Here is an 18,212-nt window from a genome sequence, read left to right as displayed (position 1 = left end):
TTACACCTTTTGGATTTTATTTCCATTTACTGGTGATTTTGAAAGCAGGCAATTCAGCATGATGCTTATAACCACTGCACATCTTTCAATTAACGCAAAATGTTATATATTTTTTTTAACTTGCATTGCTAATGCCACAGAGTTGCTTGAGTTGGTAATGTAACACACTGCAACAGCTAATTTTGAATGTCTAGTTCTTGCATGTAGACTGTACCATGACCTGTCCGTGGCAATCAAGCAGTTTAGAAATACAGTCAATTCCAGTTACTAACAGCTTTCCTTAGGTATGGCATTTCCTTTAACTTTTGTAACCTATACAATCTTCCTACAGCAATTCTATAAAGGTTATCTAGAGGAAAGTATAAAAGGATTTGGAGTGTTTTTTGTTTGTTTGTTTGTTTTCATTCCTGATTCCCTTTGTAGCCTAGAAATTGAAATGCAGTGTACCCACCAATGTACAGTCTTGACTGCTAAAGTTTTTTTTAGGCTTCGAGTGATTATAGCAATATTATTTCCTTTATTTTTTCATGTTCAGGAAAGAGAAGTCTTTTTCTAATGTCTTCCTGTTAAATTCTTTGGAATGCCTTGTTGCAGGAATTCAACTAAATAGGATTTAATATCCTGTTAATTTAATAGATATTTGCCTCTAAAGTTCTGGATCTTTAAAAGATAACATATTAAGACATTATTTTTTTCAGCTCTCGTGTACAGTTCCAGTGCCCTACTAGATTTCACAAAATAATCAAGACTGGAATTGTTATGGACTTGTTTGGAAAACAAATTTTTTGTTGTGTTTCAGGATCAACAAGGAAGTGTTTGCTGTTCAGGTTGGTAGTATTCTTTTTTCTTGATTTGTTACTAACCCAAAGCTGCAGCAGGGCACTAAAAGGGTGGTTGGTTGGACTTAGCCAATGGCCACAAGTCACAAGCTCCCACATCCTGACTCTGGTGTTGGTAAACCACAAACAGCACCATCCACTTTTTTTAATGCTCAGCTCCATTTTCAAAATGAGAAGACAAGGGTAACCCATTTTTTACGGAGATAACAAAAATTTACTAATTCACCTTGAAGTTCTCTAAACCTCCTGTTCACATGGTTTTACACATAAGTAATGTGTATCCCATACGCAATATCCTATAGCCTTTCACCTTTCTCATCCTTCCTAACTCTAGCAGTAAAATCTCTTCCTTCTTATCAGATGTATTATTCATCTCTTTTTATATGACATCTTTCCTAGGTTTTCTGTCTTACTTCTTTAATCTACACTAAATAAAGCCTTTCACAGCAGTGAATATCATATCTGAAAAAATAAAATAAAATAAAATAAATAAAAATAAGCACAAACTACCGAGGAAAACATTTGTAACAACAAAGCAATGCAATATTAATATTAACACAAAAAGCTTCTAAGTAGCTAGTGTGTTTCCCTCCGAAAGGCCAGATTACATCTTTATTTTTTTCAATTTATCCTTCCTTCTCGCACCATTTGGTCATTTCAGTTTTAAGTGATATGGATTTTAAATATGATTAATTTTTTAGCTTTCTAAGATATCTCAGTTTGGTTCCTTCCACTGTAGTTATGACTGCAAAAGTTGCTGTGAATAGAGAAATAACAAAAGAGTTGGCAAAGAATAAAATATTCCCTATGCTGCTTTGTAGAGCATTTTGCAATGAAAGACAATCTATAAGCGGACACTTTCTATATTCAGAGAAGGCTCTGAAATTTGCCATTTTCGACTTCAGTAAATACTTTGCATTCATGGACTTCCTTCCCCAAACAGTGTTCATCTCCGATAATCTCTGATTTCAATGAAGCCAACCAGTACAAATCAATGAACTGGAGTCTCTGCATAGTTAGTATTAGTTTAATTTGTACCATCAGTGCTCTTTCAACTATTATGTTGATGAGAAAATATTCCAAAACCAGAATGCTTTGAAGAAATAGCACGGAATAGAAACAGCGAGGAACAGGTGACATCAGTTCAAACCAGTCACAGACAGTAATTAGAACTGATTACTGATTATTCTTTTGAGATCTGTTCTTCCAAATGAAACCAGAGGCAGGATTTCTGGTAAATATATTTTGTTCAACACCAAAATATTTTGAGGTCAAAACTCAACACTCTTTCTCCTTGAGCACTTGAAAGGGTGTATGCAGTTCCAGGCTAGTGGATGTGCACTTGCTTTTTATGTGCAGGTAATTAACGGTTATAAAGATTAACATTTTTTCTTAACATTTTCTTTGTTCCTAATAAAATGATGTAATATGTTGTCTTTAGAATAAAAAGCATTTCTTATTTTCTGGGCTATGTTTGCAACTTAGTATGTGATGGCATTCCTCTTGGATGCACCACAGCTAAACTGCATTAGAGACGTGCTGCTGTTCATCTCTCAGTGTCACGCGGACAGGCGTTTTATGCTAAAGTGGCTGATACATTGTGCAGGCCTGGCTTTGCAGAGCCTATAGGAGTGAGAATTTATGCTGCTGAGGAAAAAAAAAATAATAATTGTACATCATTATTATGGATAATGCAGATTTGATTTTCAAAATAGAGGGCACTGCTTTAGAAGACTCGTGCTGTGTTTTTAAGGAGGTCGATCTGAGCTGGCATCTGCAAACTGCAGTCCAGCAGGACAGAGAGAAATGTTTGCTTCATGACTAAACATGCTGACTAATAGTCTGCGCTTTAATTGGTCTGGGTCAAATCCTTACAGGGAAATGGGCAAAAGCCTCTTCTTGACCTTGGTGCAGAAGATTTATCGCATGGGTTTGATTTTTGAACAACCTGGGGGCTTCCAGGAGGACATGGGAGGTGATTTCTGTACTTAGGAACAAACGCACTCCGCGTGCTGCCTGCCCAACCTGGCTGCCCACAATTAGCCGCCCATCCTTTCCAAGCCAAAGTCCGGCTTTTAGGGATTTCAGGCCAGCCCGAGGGCAGCGCCTCTCCTTTCCCCTGGCCGGCCGGGGGAGCTCCCCTCGCCTCGCTGGGATCGCCGGCGCCATGGCGGCTGCTGGCGGCCGGCCGGGGGAGCGCCCCATGGGGCGGGCCGGGGCGGGCCGAGGCGAGGGGTGGTGGCCGTGGAGGGCTGGGCGGCAGCGGCCCGTGAGGTATCATGGAGGGCTGGGGGCCAAGGGGGCACAGCCGGCATCGGGAGCTCGGGGGGGAGCCTCGAGTCCCCGGCTGCGGGCAGCGGGCCACCCCGGCTCCGGCTCCCAGCGGGAGGGGAGGGCGGGCATGGCCGGGCATGGCCGCGGAAGTGAGGCGGGGAAATGGCGGCGGGGGAAGGCGCCTCGCTCGCAGGGGTTTTGGAGGTTGTTTTGCTGAGCTGTCCAGCGCCTGGCCTGAGGGAGGGCCGGGGGGCTGCCCGCAGGGTGCATGCACTCCTCTTGGGGCATGCTGGTGTAAACAAGGGAATCCAAATCTGGGTGGGTAGGAGCTGAGCTGCCCTTCTTTCCATGCTATTTCCATGCTTAGTGAAAATACTGCCTGAGGAACGTTTTTCTAAAGCATTTATCTCCAGGAAAAGGAGAAATATTTCTCTAGCGGCTACTCGGTGGGCTCAGTGGCACCAGAGGACATCACTGCACCACCACGGAACTGACTGGAGTCACCTAAAATGAGGATGAAAATACCCACCCTTAGCAGCAGATAGAGTATAGGAGAAGCATGCAAATAGGCAGTGTGACATGCAGCCTCTAAAAATACTAGCTGAATGAGCAATTTCAGATCTTGACAGCAGTGTGGATCTGCCTTGAGATGAAAGCTCTCAAGGGCAGGTTTCTTGGTTTCATAGCTGTCCGTAAAGACTGCAGCAGCATGTTGCTGTTGTGTTAAGTGAACACAATTACACCATAATTTGTCGTCTCTCTTTGAAACAGAACATGGTGGAGCTTTTTTGAGGAAACAGTGAAAATGCAGAACAAACATCTAGTGAGATAAACCTTTGAAGTTAGTGGGATAAGGCCAATGCATACCAGCAATGTTTTATTAACTGTGCAGCTCAGAAACCCTGAAATGCCAGGAAGGGCTACTTACTGAAGAACCCCCATCAGTAACAACAATTCCACTTGTCTCTGCTTGAAGTTTCAGATACTTCTGACATCCTGGCGACTTCAATAAGTGCCTCTGGTTTGGCATTTGTTAGCTGTAAGCCATTGGTGGCACGTATGCTGTTAGTTCATCTGGCAACTCTACAGTGAAAACAAAAGGCGGCTTTTAGTGAACCCTCTGAAAATCCCAGAACAAGACAGAGTTAGTGCCCAAGTATGTGAAAAAGTGTAGTTGATTTAATGCTGTGAACCAGTTCATTATTTGCATTGGATCATATAACCATAGAATAATTTCAGTTTGGAAGGGACCTCTGGAAGTCATCTAGTTCAACTCCCCGCTTAAAGCAGTGCTATCAGTGAAGTGCATCAGGTTGTTCCAGGCCTCGTCCAGCTGAGCTTTCTCTTGAAGTCATTCAAATTGAGTTGAAAGTTGGCCCTGGTATTTAGCCAAATTTGGAGACCAAGTGCCCAAAACCTTGGAGAGTTGCAGAGTTTTCATCAGCCTGAAAAAGCATACAGTCCCTCAGTTAACTGAAAATTGAGTTTCTTTTCCATTTTTGGTGTCATAATTCTAGTTTTCCAACTGTGCTAATCTTAAATGTGCACAATATGGAGATTTTAGAGATAAAAAGCACACAGAAAGTTCTTTTGCCCTCCAGCATTCAGATTTTCTTAGTAGATAGAAAACTGAAATATTTTTAAAGTAAAGTTTATCTGTGCATTAATAAAAACAGGCTAATAAACCACTTTAAATTTGAAAGGATATTAATATTTGATCTGCATAAAAACTCACTTAAGAGCTTAAGAACCAAGACAGGTATTCAAAGAGCTGTAGTGTAATCTGTTTTATTACTGTCTTTGACAGTGTGTGAGGGTTTTTCTTGTGCAAAAGCTACCTTGTGGCTTACTTGGACAAGTACCTTACTTGTCCACAAAAAGAATTTGATTTATTCACTCAGTGAATCAAGTTTGATGGAATGCAGATAGCTAATGTAAGCCTTTATCTATCTTCATCACTGTTGTGGTATCACAGTATTTCTCAGCCTGTAAAGTTCATCTTTGAAGAAATCCCAGCATTATTATTTGCACTGCACTGTGTTTGTGGGTCTCAGGCAAAACAGGGCTTTCCAGCTTCTGAGGCTGAAAAGTAAGGTCTTTTAATTTGCAGGTTTCTGAATTAGATTGGTATTACTTAATACTCTACATGATTAATTCTGCTCTCTGATTTCAGAATCTGTCAAGACTTGCAGCAAAACAACCCTGCAAAAAATGATCATCGGAAAAGTATACAATAACTTCAACATCAGCAATGGAACAGATCTTGCTATTGGATTTACTTCTTCTGCAGTAGCTGTCCTTCTCTTTGGGACAAACTTTGTGCCTGTTAAAAAATATGACACTGGTGATGGTAAACTTGTTTATATTTTTACTTATTTGTTTTTTGTTGGTGTTTCTATTTTGGTGGTGCTTGGGGTTTTTGTTTTGTTTTGTTTTGCTAGTTGGAATCATATTTTACTAGCACATGTAATTGTTTCTATAAATAGGTTTATAATATCATCACAGATTTCATCCATGGAGCATGTTTCAATTTCCTCTGTCCCTGTTAGGGTATAAAGAAATAATGTATTGGTTCTCAATATGACAAATCTACTTTTACTGTATACTTCAACAATAATGATGATTTCATGAGCATTTCACAATAGAAAGCAAAATGTCCTTTCTTTTACTGTCATAGGGATTCTCTAACACATCCACGGTTATTTATACATATAAAAAAAGTAAAAGTTCTTGGACTTTGTAGATTACTGCTCTTCAAACATGGACCTAGGATAATATGAAAACAATCAAAAATGGAAATGTTGATATTTTTATCTAGTTAACCCAGTAAGAGGAAACATCACGTCTGTTTCCTACTTGGAATTTTATCACTTCGTCATTCTAGATTCATGTTGTATTTGCATGTCTATTTGAAGCATAGTCAATTACCAGATCCCTTGAGGAATAAATCTGCCATTATGTTATCGTAATAGTATCTGCATTACAGACTGCAGAGCCTCTCTCTCTTCTTTGTGCCAAATACAGTCCTAACAAGACACGTCTGCTTTAAAGAGAAAGTGTGAGGTCAGCTGGCATAAAGTTCAATGATCTGCTTGGTTGACCCTTAGAGAATCTATGAAGATAGGAGAGATCTGTCCAAACTTTGTCGTTCTCAAATGGGTTGGTGGAAGAGCCTGAGCTCGGAGCTTTGAAGGAGTTTTGTCTTGTTCAGTCATTTATGCCAGCTGCTACTGGGGTAGTGCAAAAAACTTGCAGTAACTTAATATCCTATTTGCCAGAATTTTCAGGCATTTGAGAATCAGGGCCTGTGTAAACTTTGCCCAGCAAAGTGTCTTTTGTACAAAAAGTGCATAGCAGGAAATAGGTTGACCAAATTTTAACAGCCAACCCTAAAATGCATCCTTTGAATATATTGTAACATGATTCCCTGAAGTTCACAGGTGGCCAAGTTTCACTGTTTTGCTACCATTTAAGCTTAAAGATACTATATTAAAGAGATAAGAGACTCACACTTGCAACGTTCTACTAATTCTCTCTTGTGTGCATTTGATTTTTTCAAAGGCATGTTCTTCCAATGGATTCTCTGTGCTTCCATATGGATAGTTTCTTTGGTGGTCAATTTAATCCAGAATTGCCCTCGTTTTTGGCCTCTGGCTATGGTTGGGGGTTTTGTGTGGGCTACAGGTAAGGATTCTAATTCTTGAAACACAAAGTAATCCTAACTCATTGCAAAAACAGTCATAAAAACTTTTCCATATATAAGGTAGTTATTTGGCTTTTCCAGTCTTGGTATTAAAAAAGCTTTACCCATACAGCAAATATTATTGTGAATAATAATGTTCTCTATGCTGGATGGCCCTACTTAACGTATTTTTATTTATAAGCAGCAAATTCACACCAAAATAACTTTTAAAATGGTGTTGAGGAAAAGTCCATATTTAATTTATCTTTAAAAAACTCTATTGCTTACCAACTTGTAGTTGCCTAAATTTTTTTCCGTTCTGAACAGTCTCAGAATCTAAAGCTAAAAAGGCAGGACCACAGTCTGGCTTTTGACTGATTTTTTTATTTTATTTTTTTTTTTTTTATTTCAGGCAATGTCACAGTTGTCCCTATTGTTAAAACCATTGGCTTAGCTCTTGGTCTTTTGATATGGGCTTCTTTTAATTTGCTGACAGGCTGGGCAAGTTCAAGGTGAGTATGCTTAAGGCATACATTAGTAATCTTTCCATTTCTTTGCTAATAACAAATATTAACCAATAAAAAGGATTAATCATACATAAAAGGTATTTTTTTCCTTCTCATTGGAAAATACTCAGGTTAATTATTTTATCTTTTCATGTTTCCTCTGCCTCAATAGGAACAAAAATGCCCGGTCATGTTCATTAACATATTTGAGTAAATAAATAATGTATTTATTTATGTCAAACTAGTACTAGTATTTTTTCTTCTACAGCATGGGCTGATAAAATAATTTAAATTAACCTTGATTTTTAAACACCCAGATTCAAAAAAAAAATCAATCTCAATTAAATTAAAGACTTTTTTGTTTTTATAATAAATGTAGGTTTTTGTAAGACAACTGATGCACCAATCCATGATATAAAATAATATGTTGCTAATATAAACTTAAGCAGAAATATTTCTGTGAGTAAAGATTTTAAAGACTGTGTTTTGATTTAAGTATTTTGTATGCAGTCAGTGCAGCTAAGTGTAACTAGTTAAATATTCCAGATTTGGTTGGTTTGGAATTGACCCAGAAGAGGTATCAAGACCAGTCTTAAATTATATTGGAGCCGGGCTTTCATTATTAAGGTAAAAACTTATAATTAATTTATCTAACATAATTTATATGTAATAATCAGAGGAACAATTTAACCAAAGTGTAAAAGTATTATAGTATTTTTTTTTGCAAATTGATTTACCCCAAAATTCATGAGTTGTCTATACCTAACTTGTCAGTGCTACATTTCAGAATGGAAGCATGCACATTTTCCAGTACAGTAGATAAATGATTATTCATAAACGCAGAAGTCTGTTTTTATGCCGGTAGGCACGTTCAAGGCAAAGCTGTGATGCACTAATCCTCTCCCTAGCCAGATCGTTCAACTGGTTCACTTCAACCAAAGTTTGAGAGGGTGCTGAAACTAACTAGAAAAACCTTGGTGAGAAAACATCTGTGAAATTTCCATTCTGACTTAACTCGGTTGTCACTACAAACCCTTCCTCTTAACAGAATATTCCCCAGATCCTTTAGGGTTCATAAAAAGCCAGAAACTATGCCTTATTTCTTGTCTCCCTGTCTACATGACCACCATCACCAATTCACAAGTAGTAACCTCATGATCTTCAGAAGGACTTCTACTTTTGTGAGAGGTACTCACAAAACAGTGGGAGTGCTGTTATTCCTGCCTGATGAATTTATGTAGCTCATCAGCTGCTTCCTCCTATTTCTGAGACACCACAAAAAGCGATCAACAAGGAAAACGATCCTGACCAAACATGTTTTCCTGGCAAGCTGCACGGGTTGCTCGGTAGAGATCAGAAGCATGTTTTTTTTATTTTAGCCTCCTATGCGGCACCTGTACATATTTGCCTAGTCCCTCCGGAGGAAGCTGGCACCTTTTTGTATCTACCCTTATTCCTTTAGCAGGAGTTGAATCACTCTTCAGATGGAGGCATTTTGCTTATGGCTATAGAAAGAATTAATAAATCATTAAAATACCTTGCTTAAAAATAAAAAACTGAATCTGTCAGTTCTGATTACACATACTTACCTGATTTCCAGGAGCAGGGTGGAAAAGCTTTCTTCATTTTATTAACTCAGTGCACTGGAGCAATCAATACCCCTTCTCCTACAAATGCATGAGGCCCTGTGGGAGCAGCGTTATCCCACTTGGATACAACAGAAAACTCAATACTATCAGTTTTCCTTGAGCACAAACCCAATTCTGTGCAGCTTTAAGTTGTTCCATATAGAATTTTCATGCAGATGTTCAGCTAATGTGGTTCAGTACAAAGGACACAGTTAACTAACACAGCTGTTGTTAGCACGTGGCTGGAACAACACACCATAAAAAAAGAAGCATTTCAATCCTATTATATAGAAGAGAGAATTATAAAGTGATAACAGGACTAATCTGTTTGTTTACTTTTGCTGAAGTCATTTGTTAAGACTGTTCAGAACAACTGCATTATAAAAATATATTGAAGTAAATCTCTGGACACTAAATGTTATGTCCTCGTGAGCTGACTTATGGTATTCATTGATGTATTCTTTTCTTCTGAGTGCTGTCATATTTCTTTTTATAAAAACTGAAGTCCAGAGTTCTTCAGCTTCATTAGAAAGAACGCCATTACTGAGAGAAATGGTGAGTACTCTGCAGTTGCTGTTCTGCAGCTGTGAGAATACATATACATGTTAAAACAAACAAAAATTGCTTAATGTTAACTGGTTTTCATAGGATATATGGTAAACTACATAAATATGCATTGATTGTATTTAATTTGTGGATCTTGTATATTTAATTAAATGTGAACAACAGAAAAGGCTTTCTTCGTTTATTGTCAGCCTTGTATATGGCTCGTAAGCCCTTATGGCAGAGGCTGTATTAAAGACAATGTGCATTTTCCTTTCTGAAAAGAAGTAGTAGTTTTAGAAGAATTTATTAGAATAGGTTTTAGCTATTAGTAGGAGAATGCTTAGAGGAAATGCAACAGAGTGTACAAGTCTTATCCACCAGATTTTTGCCTTGTTACAGAGCCAAAAGACTGTCAGGAGTCCCTGGTTCTCAGCATTGGCAGTGGCACTGGTGGGAGGCCAAAGACAGGTGCCAGACTGGGCTCCCAAAGAAGTGACAGCCAAAATTTGCAACAATAACTGGAGAAGAGCAGGCTCCCAATACAATTTCCTTTTCCTACCCTTACTCTGGTAGGTCAGTGATGCATCAAAACTCAATTGCTACCTAAACGGAGCTCCTGAGAGTTTTCTAGCTGTGCTTGGTGATCGTGATCTCTAGAGGTCCTGATCTACCAGAGCACATATCAGAAGATAATCTGCAGGACTAGAAGAAAGGAATGTTGTAGTCTCTTTACACTGCAGACAAGGGTATTATTTTCTCAGTTGGCAAATAGTCCTAGTATTCTGACAGTAACACCAGAGCTATCAACAAAAGGCAAAACTGTATCATAAATAAAACCAATACATTAAATCATTCATCATATTTAAGGAAGGGCAAGTTTTGAAAGGCAGACCTGCATGTAGATTAAAAAAAAAAAAGCTAATGAGTGCTGTATTATGTACTAAACCCCAAATACACAGCCAAACACTTAGAAACTTTGAGGTAGATAGATCCAATTATTACTGCTTGTTTTATTTCCAAACTTATTTTTCCTTTTTATTCAGAGCATCCCTGTCAAATCTCGTTTCTCCTTCCATTATCGTTTGCTTAGAGCAAAACCGCTGTATTAATACATTTGAGATGTTGTTTTTTATTTAAAAAAAAAAAAAAGATTGAGTGAAAACTCTTATTTTTCTGCAGTCTGTTAATGCTTCTGAAGAGATCTCTGATGAGTCATGGGTGAGCAGACTTTCTCCAGCAAAAAAACGACTCATGTAAGTCATTAGCAGTTCTTCTACTGATGCAGGTCAAGTAGCCAGAGAAAGTAATATAACAGAGTAAGAACAGAATTTGTCTTCTAGTTTTCCTAGCATAGACATGTGCTAATAAATACGTTTTTAAAATATTAGCGTACTGTGCATATCTTTGCATATCTGATTAGCTGCTCAACTACTTGGATAATTTTCTTCTCACTGTTCACTCTGCTATACCAACATATTTGCAAAGTAAACAACATTTGCAAAGTAAAGAGCAATAGGAATTAAGTACGGAGCTGTTTTGTAGCACCCCACCATAGAAAGAGGCCATGCTTCCAGGTGTGGCTTACACATGAGTACACATGGAAAAGGCATTGCAGCATGGTTAGGAGACAGGAGAAGTGGTCCAGGGTGGAAGCAGCAGCTAGCAAGGAGGCAGTTTGGGGACTGGAGACAGCAAGGACACAATCATCTGGAGGTGGAGAATGGGAGCAAGGAGGAAAATAATGATCCTGGAAATCATTATAAAGAAAGTACAGACTGAAACAGTGGAGCTGAGAGTGGGAGTGTTTTAACTTTATTTTTGTTAGTTTTCCCCCAGCTTCTCTTTTAGGCAGTATTGGTTACTTGATGTCTCTTGTCATGAATGTAGATTGCAGATTATTGGGACAGGAGTTGTCTGTAGTACTTGGACACAAAGTGCAGGAAAACTGAATTACTGTTATGAAAATTTTTTACACTAAAAAAAAAGTGCTAAAATACGTTATTTTTATAGCATTGCTACCAATTTTTGTAAATTTTCAGGTTTTAACTGCAATACTGTATGTCTTGTGTAGTGTCTACTTCCCTAATTTACAGTAGGATTTTTTCTCTTTTTTTGTTCTTTTCAAAGAGGATGTAGCCTAGCTGTAGTGGCTGGAATACTGTATGGTTCCAGTTTTGTACCAGTACTTTACATCAAGGACCATGGAAGAAGAAATGAAACTATATACGCAGGAGCAAGTCAATTTGGTAAAGGCTAATAGGTCACTTTTACTTTACTTCATTAATATGTTGTGGTTTTCTGCTTTCATAAAGGCACGGAGTGAAATTCTTCATACTGCTGGAAATACACAGTGGCAACTTACTAGTTCTGTACTAGTTCAGTACTATGTTACATGTTACTGAGTTGTTATTATAATACTAGCTCTCCCTTTTTCCAAAAGGTGAATTAAACCATTAAAACAATAGCAGTAAACAGCCAAGAAGATGCCATATTTATCTTACTTAACACCTTCTGAAATGTAGCTAACTCTCAAAATACCAAGTTCATATGTCAGGAATATGAAGGGCAAAAGCTTATTGATTGCTAATTTAGTAAAGGAAAAGTAGAAGGTTGAATATAATTGATGAGCAGAAGAGATATACAAAATTTCAAGTAATCATGTCAGTTTTGTATTTGAAGCCTTTTAATATAGTTGTAATAGCTATTTTCAAAACATTTCTCAAGAAACATTTTCCTTAAGATTTAGGACATAATCTATCAAGTAATACCAGTGGCAGCTTAAGGCCCACATTCCACTCAGACAGCACAGTGTTGCCATTAACCAATGCTTATTGTAATGGATACATTTTCTCTTGGATATAGCAATTTACACACTTCCAAGCAAGACAAAACAGCTGTTATCATTACTGTATCTGTCTTTCCTGATGAGGAATTACAGGTCCAAGGAGACAGAGATCACCTTGCTACATGGTTCTTCTCTATCATGTTTAAGATGCTCTATTTAGTGCTTATCAAATCCGTAAGGGATTTGTAATTGTTAATAAGTATATTGGTCAAAATTGTGATGCATTCTTCAAGATAAGGAAAGGACAAAACTGCTATGTTTATCTTGCTTTGTATGTGCAGTTGTCTTGCCTTTAAAAGTACAGCATAACGAAAAGAAGCAAGGCTTTACAGTGAATGTAAATGTAGATAGTTACGAGAGGATGTAATTATGTAATACCCCTCCCCGCAGTTTTGTAGCCTCACACAAGTATTTTCTTATGCTTTTAATAAATGAATTCAGTAGCCTGACTAATAGAATTACAAAAATAACAACTCATAGAAATGCATAAAAGCTTCTGATAAATGCTAGGGTCAATGTAGCATTTAATTCATATTTAATATGATATGTATGATTGACAAAATCCATCCAGAGCCAGACTGTTAGCTAGGCTCATAGCCACAATTGAATTTAAATTGTGGCATCTTACCTGTTTTTGTTTTTGTGAATGCTGTCACTGAAATAAATTTAACTAAAATTATGAACTGGTGTTTTAGACTAATACAGTTTTGCAATTTCTCCTTCAGATTTAGATTATGTTTTTGCACACTTCAGTGGAATATTTCTTACAAGTACCATCTACTTTTTGATCTACTGTGCTGTCAGGAAAAATAAGCCTATAGTTTATCCCCAAGCCATACTGCCAGGTATGTTTGTTAAATTAGGAATTCATTTTGGTTACTTCTTCTGATTCTTTTACAGTGATTAGTTCAAGCTATATAATGGAACTGTAGTTAGCCTCTGAAGTCTCGTCATTTCGATTTTTGTCTGTTCAGAAAGATCAGTCCTACTAGGTTAAGTAAGATCAGGAAGCAATGATATATTTTTGTTCTAATCTGAAATGTGACATTGCAAACAATGCATTTTCAAAAACTCACTCTGTCAGAAAGTAGAGTATGTTGCCCAGGAAATTGCAATCTTTAATTATAATTTCCTACTTCAGTTGGAGTAGCTGATTTTATCCCTTGAGACTTGGTTTAGATTCTCAGAGCCAGCTTGTTAAAGTTATTAAATAATAAACTATTAAATTTCTGTATTATGCTATTAATAAAAATATTTCACAGATTGCTGTCTATACTTTGCTGTACGTGCTTTTGATTTGGATTTATTTTTCTAGGGTTTGTTTCTGGTGTGCTTTGGGCAATAGCCAATTGCTGCTGGTTCATTGCCAATAACTATCTCAGTGCTGTGGTCAGCTTTCCAATAATTACCGCAGTAAGTATATAAAAAAATAAAATCTGTGACTAGAAATGCAGATTTCCCTCCCCCCCTCCCTAGTAGTGAAAATTAAGTTGAAATTTTGACGTGTCCAGATAATTTTTTTTCCAAATGTATACATTGCGTGTTCTTTTACTTGTCTGCACTAGCATTTGTTTTTTGGGCGGAAGTTAAGATAATGTGACAAGCACCATCTTGGCCAGTGCCAAGCATAAAAAATAGGAGCTGAAGGTGTCGGTCTTCAGGTTATATAAAAACCAGTACTCTTTAGCCAGAACTATTGTCAATATTAAATACTGAACTGAGGTGATAAAAAGAAGAAAAGTTACTTGCTTTCATCCCAGCAAGTATCTGTAGTTCTGGACTTTTTCATTTGTGATTTTTATATTTTATCAGTCATTTTTCTTAATTAAGTTAGATATTTTTTATTGTCACACTTTTCAAATACACCAAACATTCTGTATGGCTGAAAATAATTTTCTTACAAAAACACAAGGAAAATAGGTTGGCCAATTTTGCCTGTGTTATTCCTGCTTATAATACTGTACCTTTAAAACACTGTTAATGTTCAGAAGCTGCATGAATTCCATCACTATGTAAAAATAAATTTTGCCTTTATTCTCTTGCCAGTCTGCTAGATGGTGCTGCAAAGCTAGATAACTTCTGGCAAATTAGAGTTCATGAGTATCAAAAACAAAGTTCTGCTGAACAGCTGTATTTTGGAAGCAAACTAATGAAACAACATTAATAGGGATTAAGCTTTGCCTCAAGATGCAGTGAATCAGAATAAACTCTGCAGTATGCAATGAAAAAAAAAATACTTGGGATCATTCTAATTAGGAACTGAAGGATTAATAGAAAGAAGCTTTAGTAACTTTGTTTATCAGTATACCTAAAGGGGAGGGGTGTAAAATAACTAAATGAAAAATTGTAAGGACAGCAATGATGAGAAACTGCTTATCTGTGCTGCAGTTTTAGAACTGTTGCTTTACTTCACCCTAGAGAGAACTTCAAACAACATCCCTTTAACAATTTGCTTCATTTAATAAATGCATTCCTCTAGCAATGTAGGTTATCTAGAAAGCGAAGTAACACCTTAGTTTTTATTTAAATAATATTTAGCAATTTAGGCAATGGCATGCACAAACACATTCAACGTAATACTCTGTTTCCTGCTGGCCTAAATTTATGTCCCATCGGGTGTACTGAAGATGGTGGGAGTAAGATCACTGTCCAGACATCTGTCAAGTGTTTCTGAGAGCAGCTGTAATGGGAAGCATTCACAGAGTTTTCGCTTCATATTCAGATAATATTTTCTCATCGGTCATGAGAATTCAGATCATTGCTCCCACAGGAGAAAAACTGTATTACTGGGGGTGCCTGGAAATTATCACTGTGAACCTCTTGTTTTCTATTAGCTAGGAAATGTGTAAGACACCATCACAGAGAAACAGCAGTTTTCCTGGCCTGTCTTATCTGTCTGGCTTTGTGTTTTGTCCAGATGGCTAAAATACAGGAAATACATTCATGTTCCAGTTTCTTGATACCATACTGAGCAATAAAATCAAACTTTTCAAAAGTGGTTAGTCGTGGTAATAGAGGAAACATTAGCAATATCCTTGGTGGCTGCCAAGAAACCTGAATAGACCTCTGAAACAGGGTAACAAATGAAAGTCTGTAGAGTTTGAACTAAGGTGAGGCATATTATTTAGAGCCTACTAAAAGAACATATAACAGCCAGTGCAGACTCCACAGCTTAATTTAGGAAGAAATTATGCCCTCTCATAAAAAAATAAATTAAAAAAATCTCGTTAGCCCTTCTTGAAGAATTTATTGTGTCTTTGTAGAGACTTCAGTATGTTTATGCTTTTGCCATGAGTACTGTACAGAATGGAGAGGCCTAAATTTGTGATCCAGATGAAATACAACCGCCCTAAAAACAATAATAGGAAGGTGGCACACTTCACATTTGTAATGTACAAGTGAATCTTATTCTTTAGGGTCCTGGCCTTGTTGCTGCAGCATGGGGAGTCCTCGTATTTAAAGAAATCAAGGTAATCTTACTAGGTCTCTTACCTTGTCTCTCTTCTCCTTGTCTCTAGTTCTTAGAACAGCATGATTTGGTATATAGCTGTATCCGTTAGATTTCCTTACAAATACTACATTATGAAGCTGAAAATCATGTCATGCAATGCCACGTTTTCCAAGGTAAACTTTGAACAATTTTTACAGGAATGCCGATTTGAATTCCATGACTATTAGCAGCAGTGGGAGTAAATGAAGACTGCAGCAGGGTCAGGATGCCAAGCATAGCCTGAAAACAGTATTTATTTGAGCTAGCTTTCAATGAGGGCAGGGGAATGAGCAGTTGTCGCAGTAATCACGTAGACCAGTAGTTAAGGAATTTAGGGTCAGATTCTCCAGAGGACCAAAAAATTAGGCTGAGGACAGTACTGATTACAGTACAATGTAGAGATTGTTAAACTGATATAGCAGCGATAACACAGAACGGGGTAATTTACTAGATCTTAACATGGCTGAAATTATTTTTCAAGCGGAATTTGAAGCATAGGAGCGTAGGTCTCAGGTTCCTGTAACTAGTCTGGCCAAGATCCATTCATGTCTAATTTGCCATTACAGATTATATCTGATATTTCTGGTGACTGTAAAATGCGTTAGGCATCCTTGGAGCAGGAACTAGAAGTCCCCTCTCCCTCACTGCAGACAAATGTTGCACCACACTAGAAGACTGTCATGTTTATTATCCAAATCTTTATGACTCACTAAGTCTTTCAACTTTTTCACACATTTTAGAATAGTCTCAGCATAGATGCTTACTATTTAAATATCATCTGAAAACAGACAGAAGTCCCTTAAAAAGACTTAAAAAGAATTGATGAATTAATTTTATGAATGTTTCACTAAGTGCAAGGCATCATAGATTGCTTGTATTGAATCGCTTTGAACAACAAATCTTTCAAATGTTGTATGAAATAAAACGCTATAAAATACATTGTATGAAGTAAAATGCTAACATTTCATATAATAGGTGCATTCATTTTTGTCATAAATTAAATGAAACTTTATTTTACTTTTTTTTTTGTGAAGTGGTACCTATTATGACATAATATTTTTCTTTTTCTCTCCACTTGGCTGTCCAGGGACTGAAAAACTACATGTTACTCTCAGTAGCATTTTGCATCATTTTGGCCGGATCACTCTCCACAGCTTTTTCTAAAGTTTGAAAGGATCTTCTTACCAGCAGATGGTGCTACTGTCTAGGACATTGATGGTGGTTATTTCCAAATATACAATAGGTTATTTCCAAAATGTATGTCCAACATTTACCCTAACTTTCTTTGGGCAGGTAAAAATCATTCCCACATAGTATGAAAGAAAATCTGGAAATGTTTGTTTCTGCATCTTTTGGAAGAGCGATGATATCAAAAGTGTTCTTTTAAATAAAGCTCAATGATTTTATATTTACTGATTTTTCTGGTTTAGGTATGAAGCTCGCATCACTGTAAGTTCCAGTTCCTTTCTATGATAATGTGTTAAAGTGATATTGATTTTTAGTCTGTTAGTACTCTGTATAGCTAATTCATTTTATTCCAAAATTCTGTCTTGCTGACTTGATTATAACATGTCTTGAAATATTCTTTGATGTGAAACAGGTTTTCTTGTTGTTTGTTTGTTTTTTATTTGTTTGTTTGTTTTGTTTTGTTTTGTTTTTAATTTAGAGGCATTGATCTTTAAAGCCACCAGTTTACATAAAAGCTTTATCTTCCAATCACATCAAAATTTTAAAGGAAATACAGGGGAAAAAATATAAAAAAAAAAAAAAAGTAACATAAATTACTAGTGTTTGCTGCAGGTGCAAGAACATTATGTTGAAATCGTGACCATAATACAAATAGTTGGGGATTTTGTTGTTGTTGTTGTTTTTGTTTGTTTTTTAATTGAGTTGTATTGAATTTTGCAAATAAACACATTTTCTGAAACCAGTGATATTGCAATGTGAGCTAAGCATGTAGTTCACAGTTTGTTTCCAGATTATTTGGGGCATTTTCTGAATACTTATTACTTACTTTTCTTTTCCATGTATTACAATCAAAGCTTAAAAATTACATATGTTGAAGTATCATGCTAAAATTACTAAGACTTTTTTCTACCCTAAGCAATGCCATCTATATCTAAATCACTTCTGACAGTTGTTATCAAACTTGTTTATTTAAAAATAGTAAAGTGGTTTTACCATGTTTTTAGGCAAACTACCCAGTTCTAAGTATCCTTCCAGCTAGAAAAGCTCTAATGTCCAAAGGAAATTCAATGTGAGCAATGTTATATCTGCTATTCAATGACCACTGCTGACATGGAGAACCGTTTGTTTTCTTACTCATCACAGCTTTCACACATGCAAAGCATGTTGTCTGAATCCACCCTTAGTCTTCTCTTCCATGTATTAGAAAAGTCCAG

General features: G+C 36.8%; 1 protein-coding gene across 2 annotated transcripts; it reads left to right on the top strand.

Annotated features, from left to right (window-relative positions):
• Positions 1-3,097: 3,097 nt before the first annotated feature.
• TMEM144 (transmembrane protein 144) lies at positions 3,098-18,008 on the top strand. Of its 2 annotated transcripts, XM_082759528.1 has the most exons (13): positions 3,103-3,113; positions 4,090-4,269; positions 5,287-5,463; positions 6,675-6,797; positions 7,208-7,307; positions 7,848-7,928; positions 9,403-9,484; positions 10,655-10,728; positions 11,603-11,721; positions 13,046-13,165; positions 13,636-13,733; positions 15,737-15,790; positions 16,898-18,008. In XM_082759528.1, exons 3-13 carry the CDS (start codon positions 5,325-5,327, stop codon positions 16,979-16,981), a joined length of 1,074 nt encoding a protein of 357 aa, XP_082615654.1. In that variant the 5' UTR covers positions 3,103-3,113; positions 4,090-4,269; positions 5,287-5,324; the 3' UTR covers positions 16,982-18,008. The 2 variants fall into 2 exon arrangements, with proteins under 2 accessions (XP_082615655.1, XP_082615654.1); XM_082759529.1 differs by lacking the exon at positions 4,090-4,269 and having other exon boundaries at positions 3,098-3,113.
• Positions 18,009-18,212: the final 204 nt, after the last annotated feature.

The sequence above is a fragment of the Aythya marila genome (genome assembly GCF_965140915.1).
Source record: "Aythya marila genome assembly, chromosome: 4".
Lineage (NCBI taxonomy): Eukaryota > Metazoa > Chordata > Aves > Anseriformes > Anatidae > Aythya > Aythya marila.
Note: the sequence above shows the minus strand (reverse complement) of the source record. Positions and strands in the feature narration are given on the sequence as shown.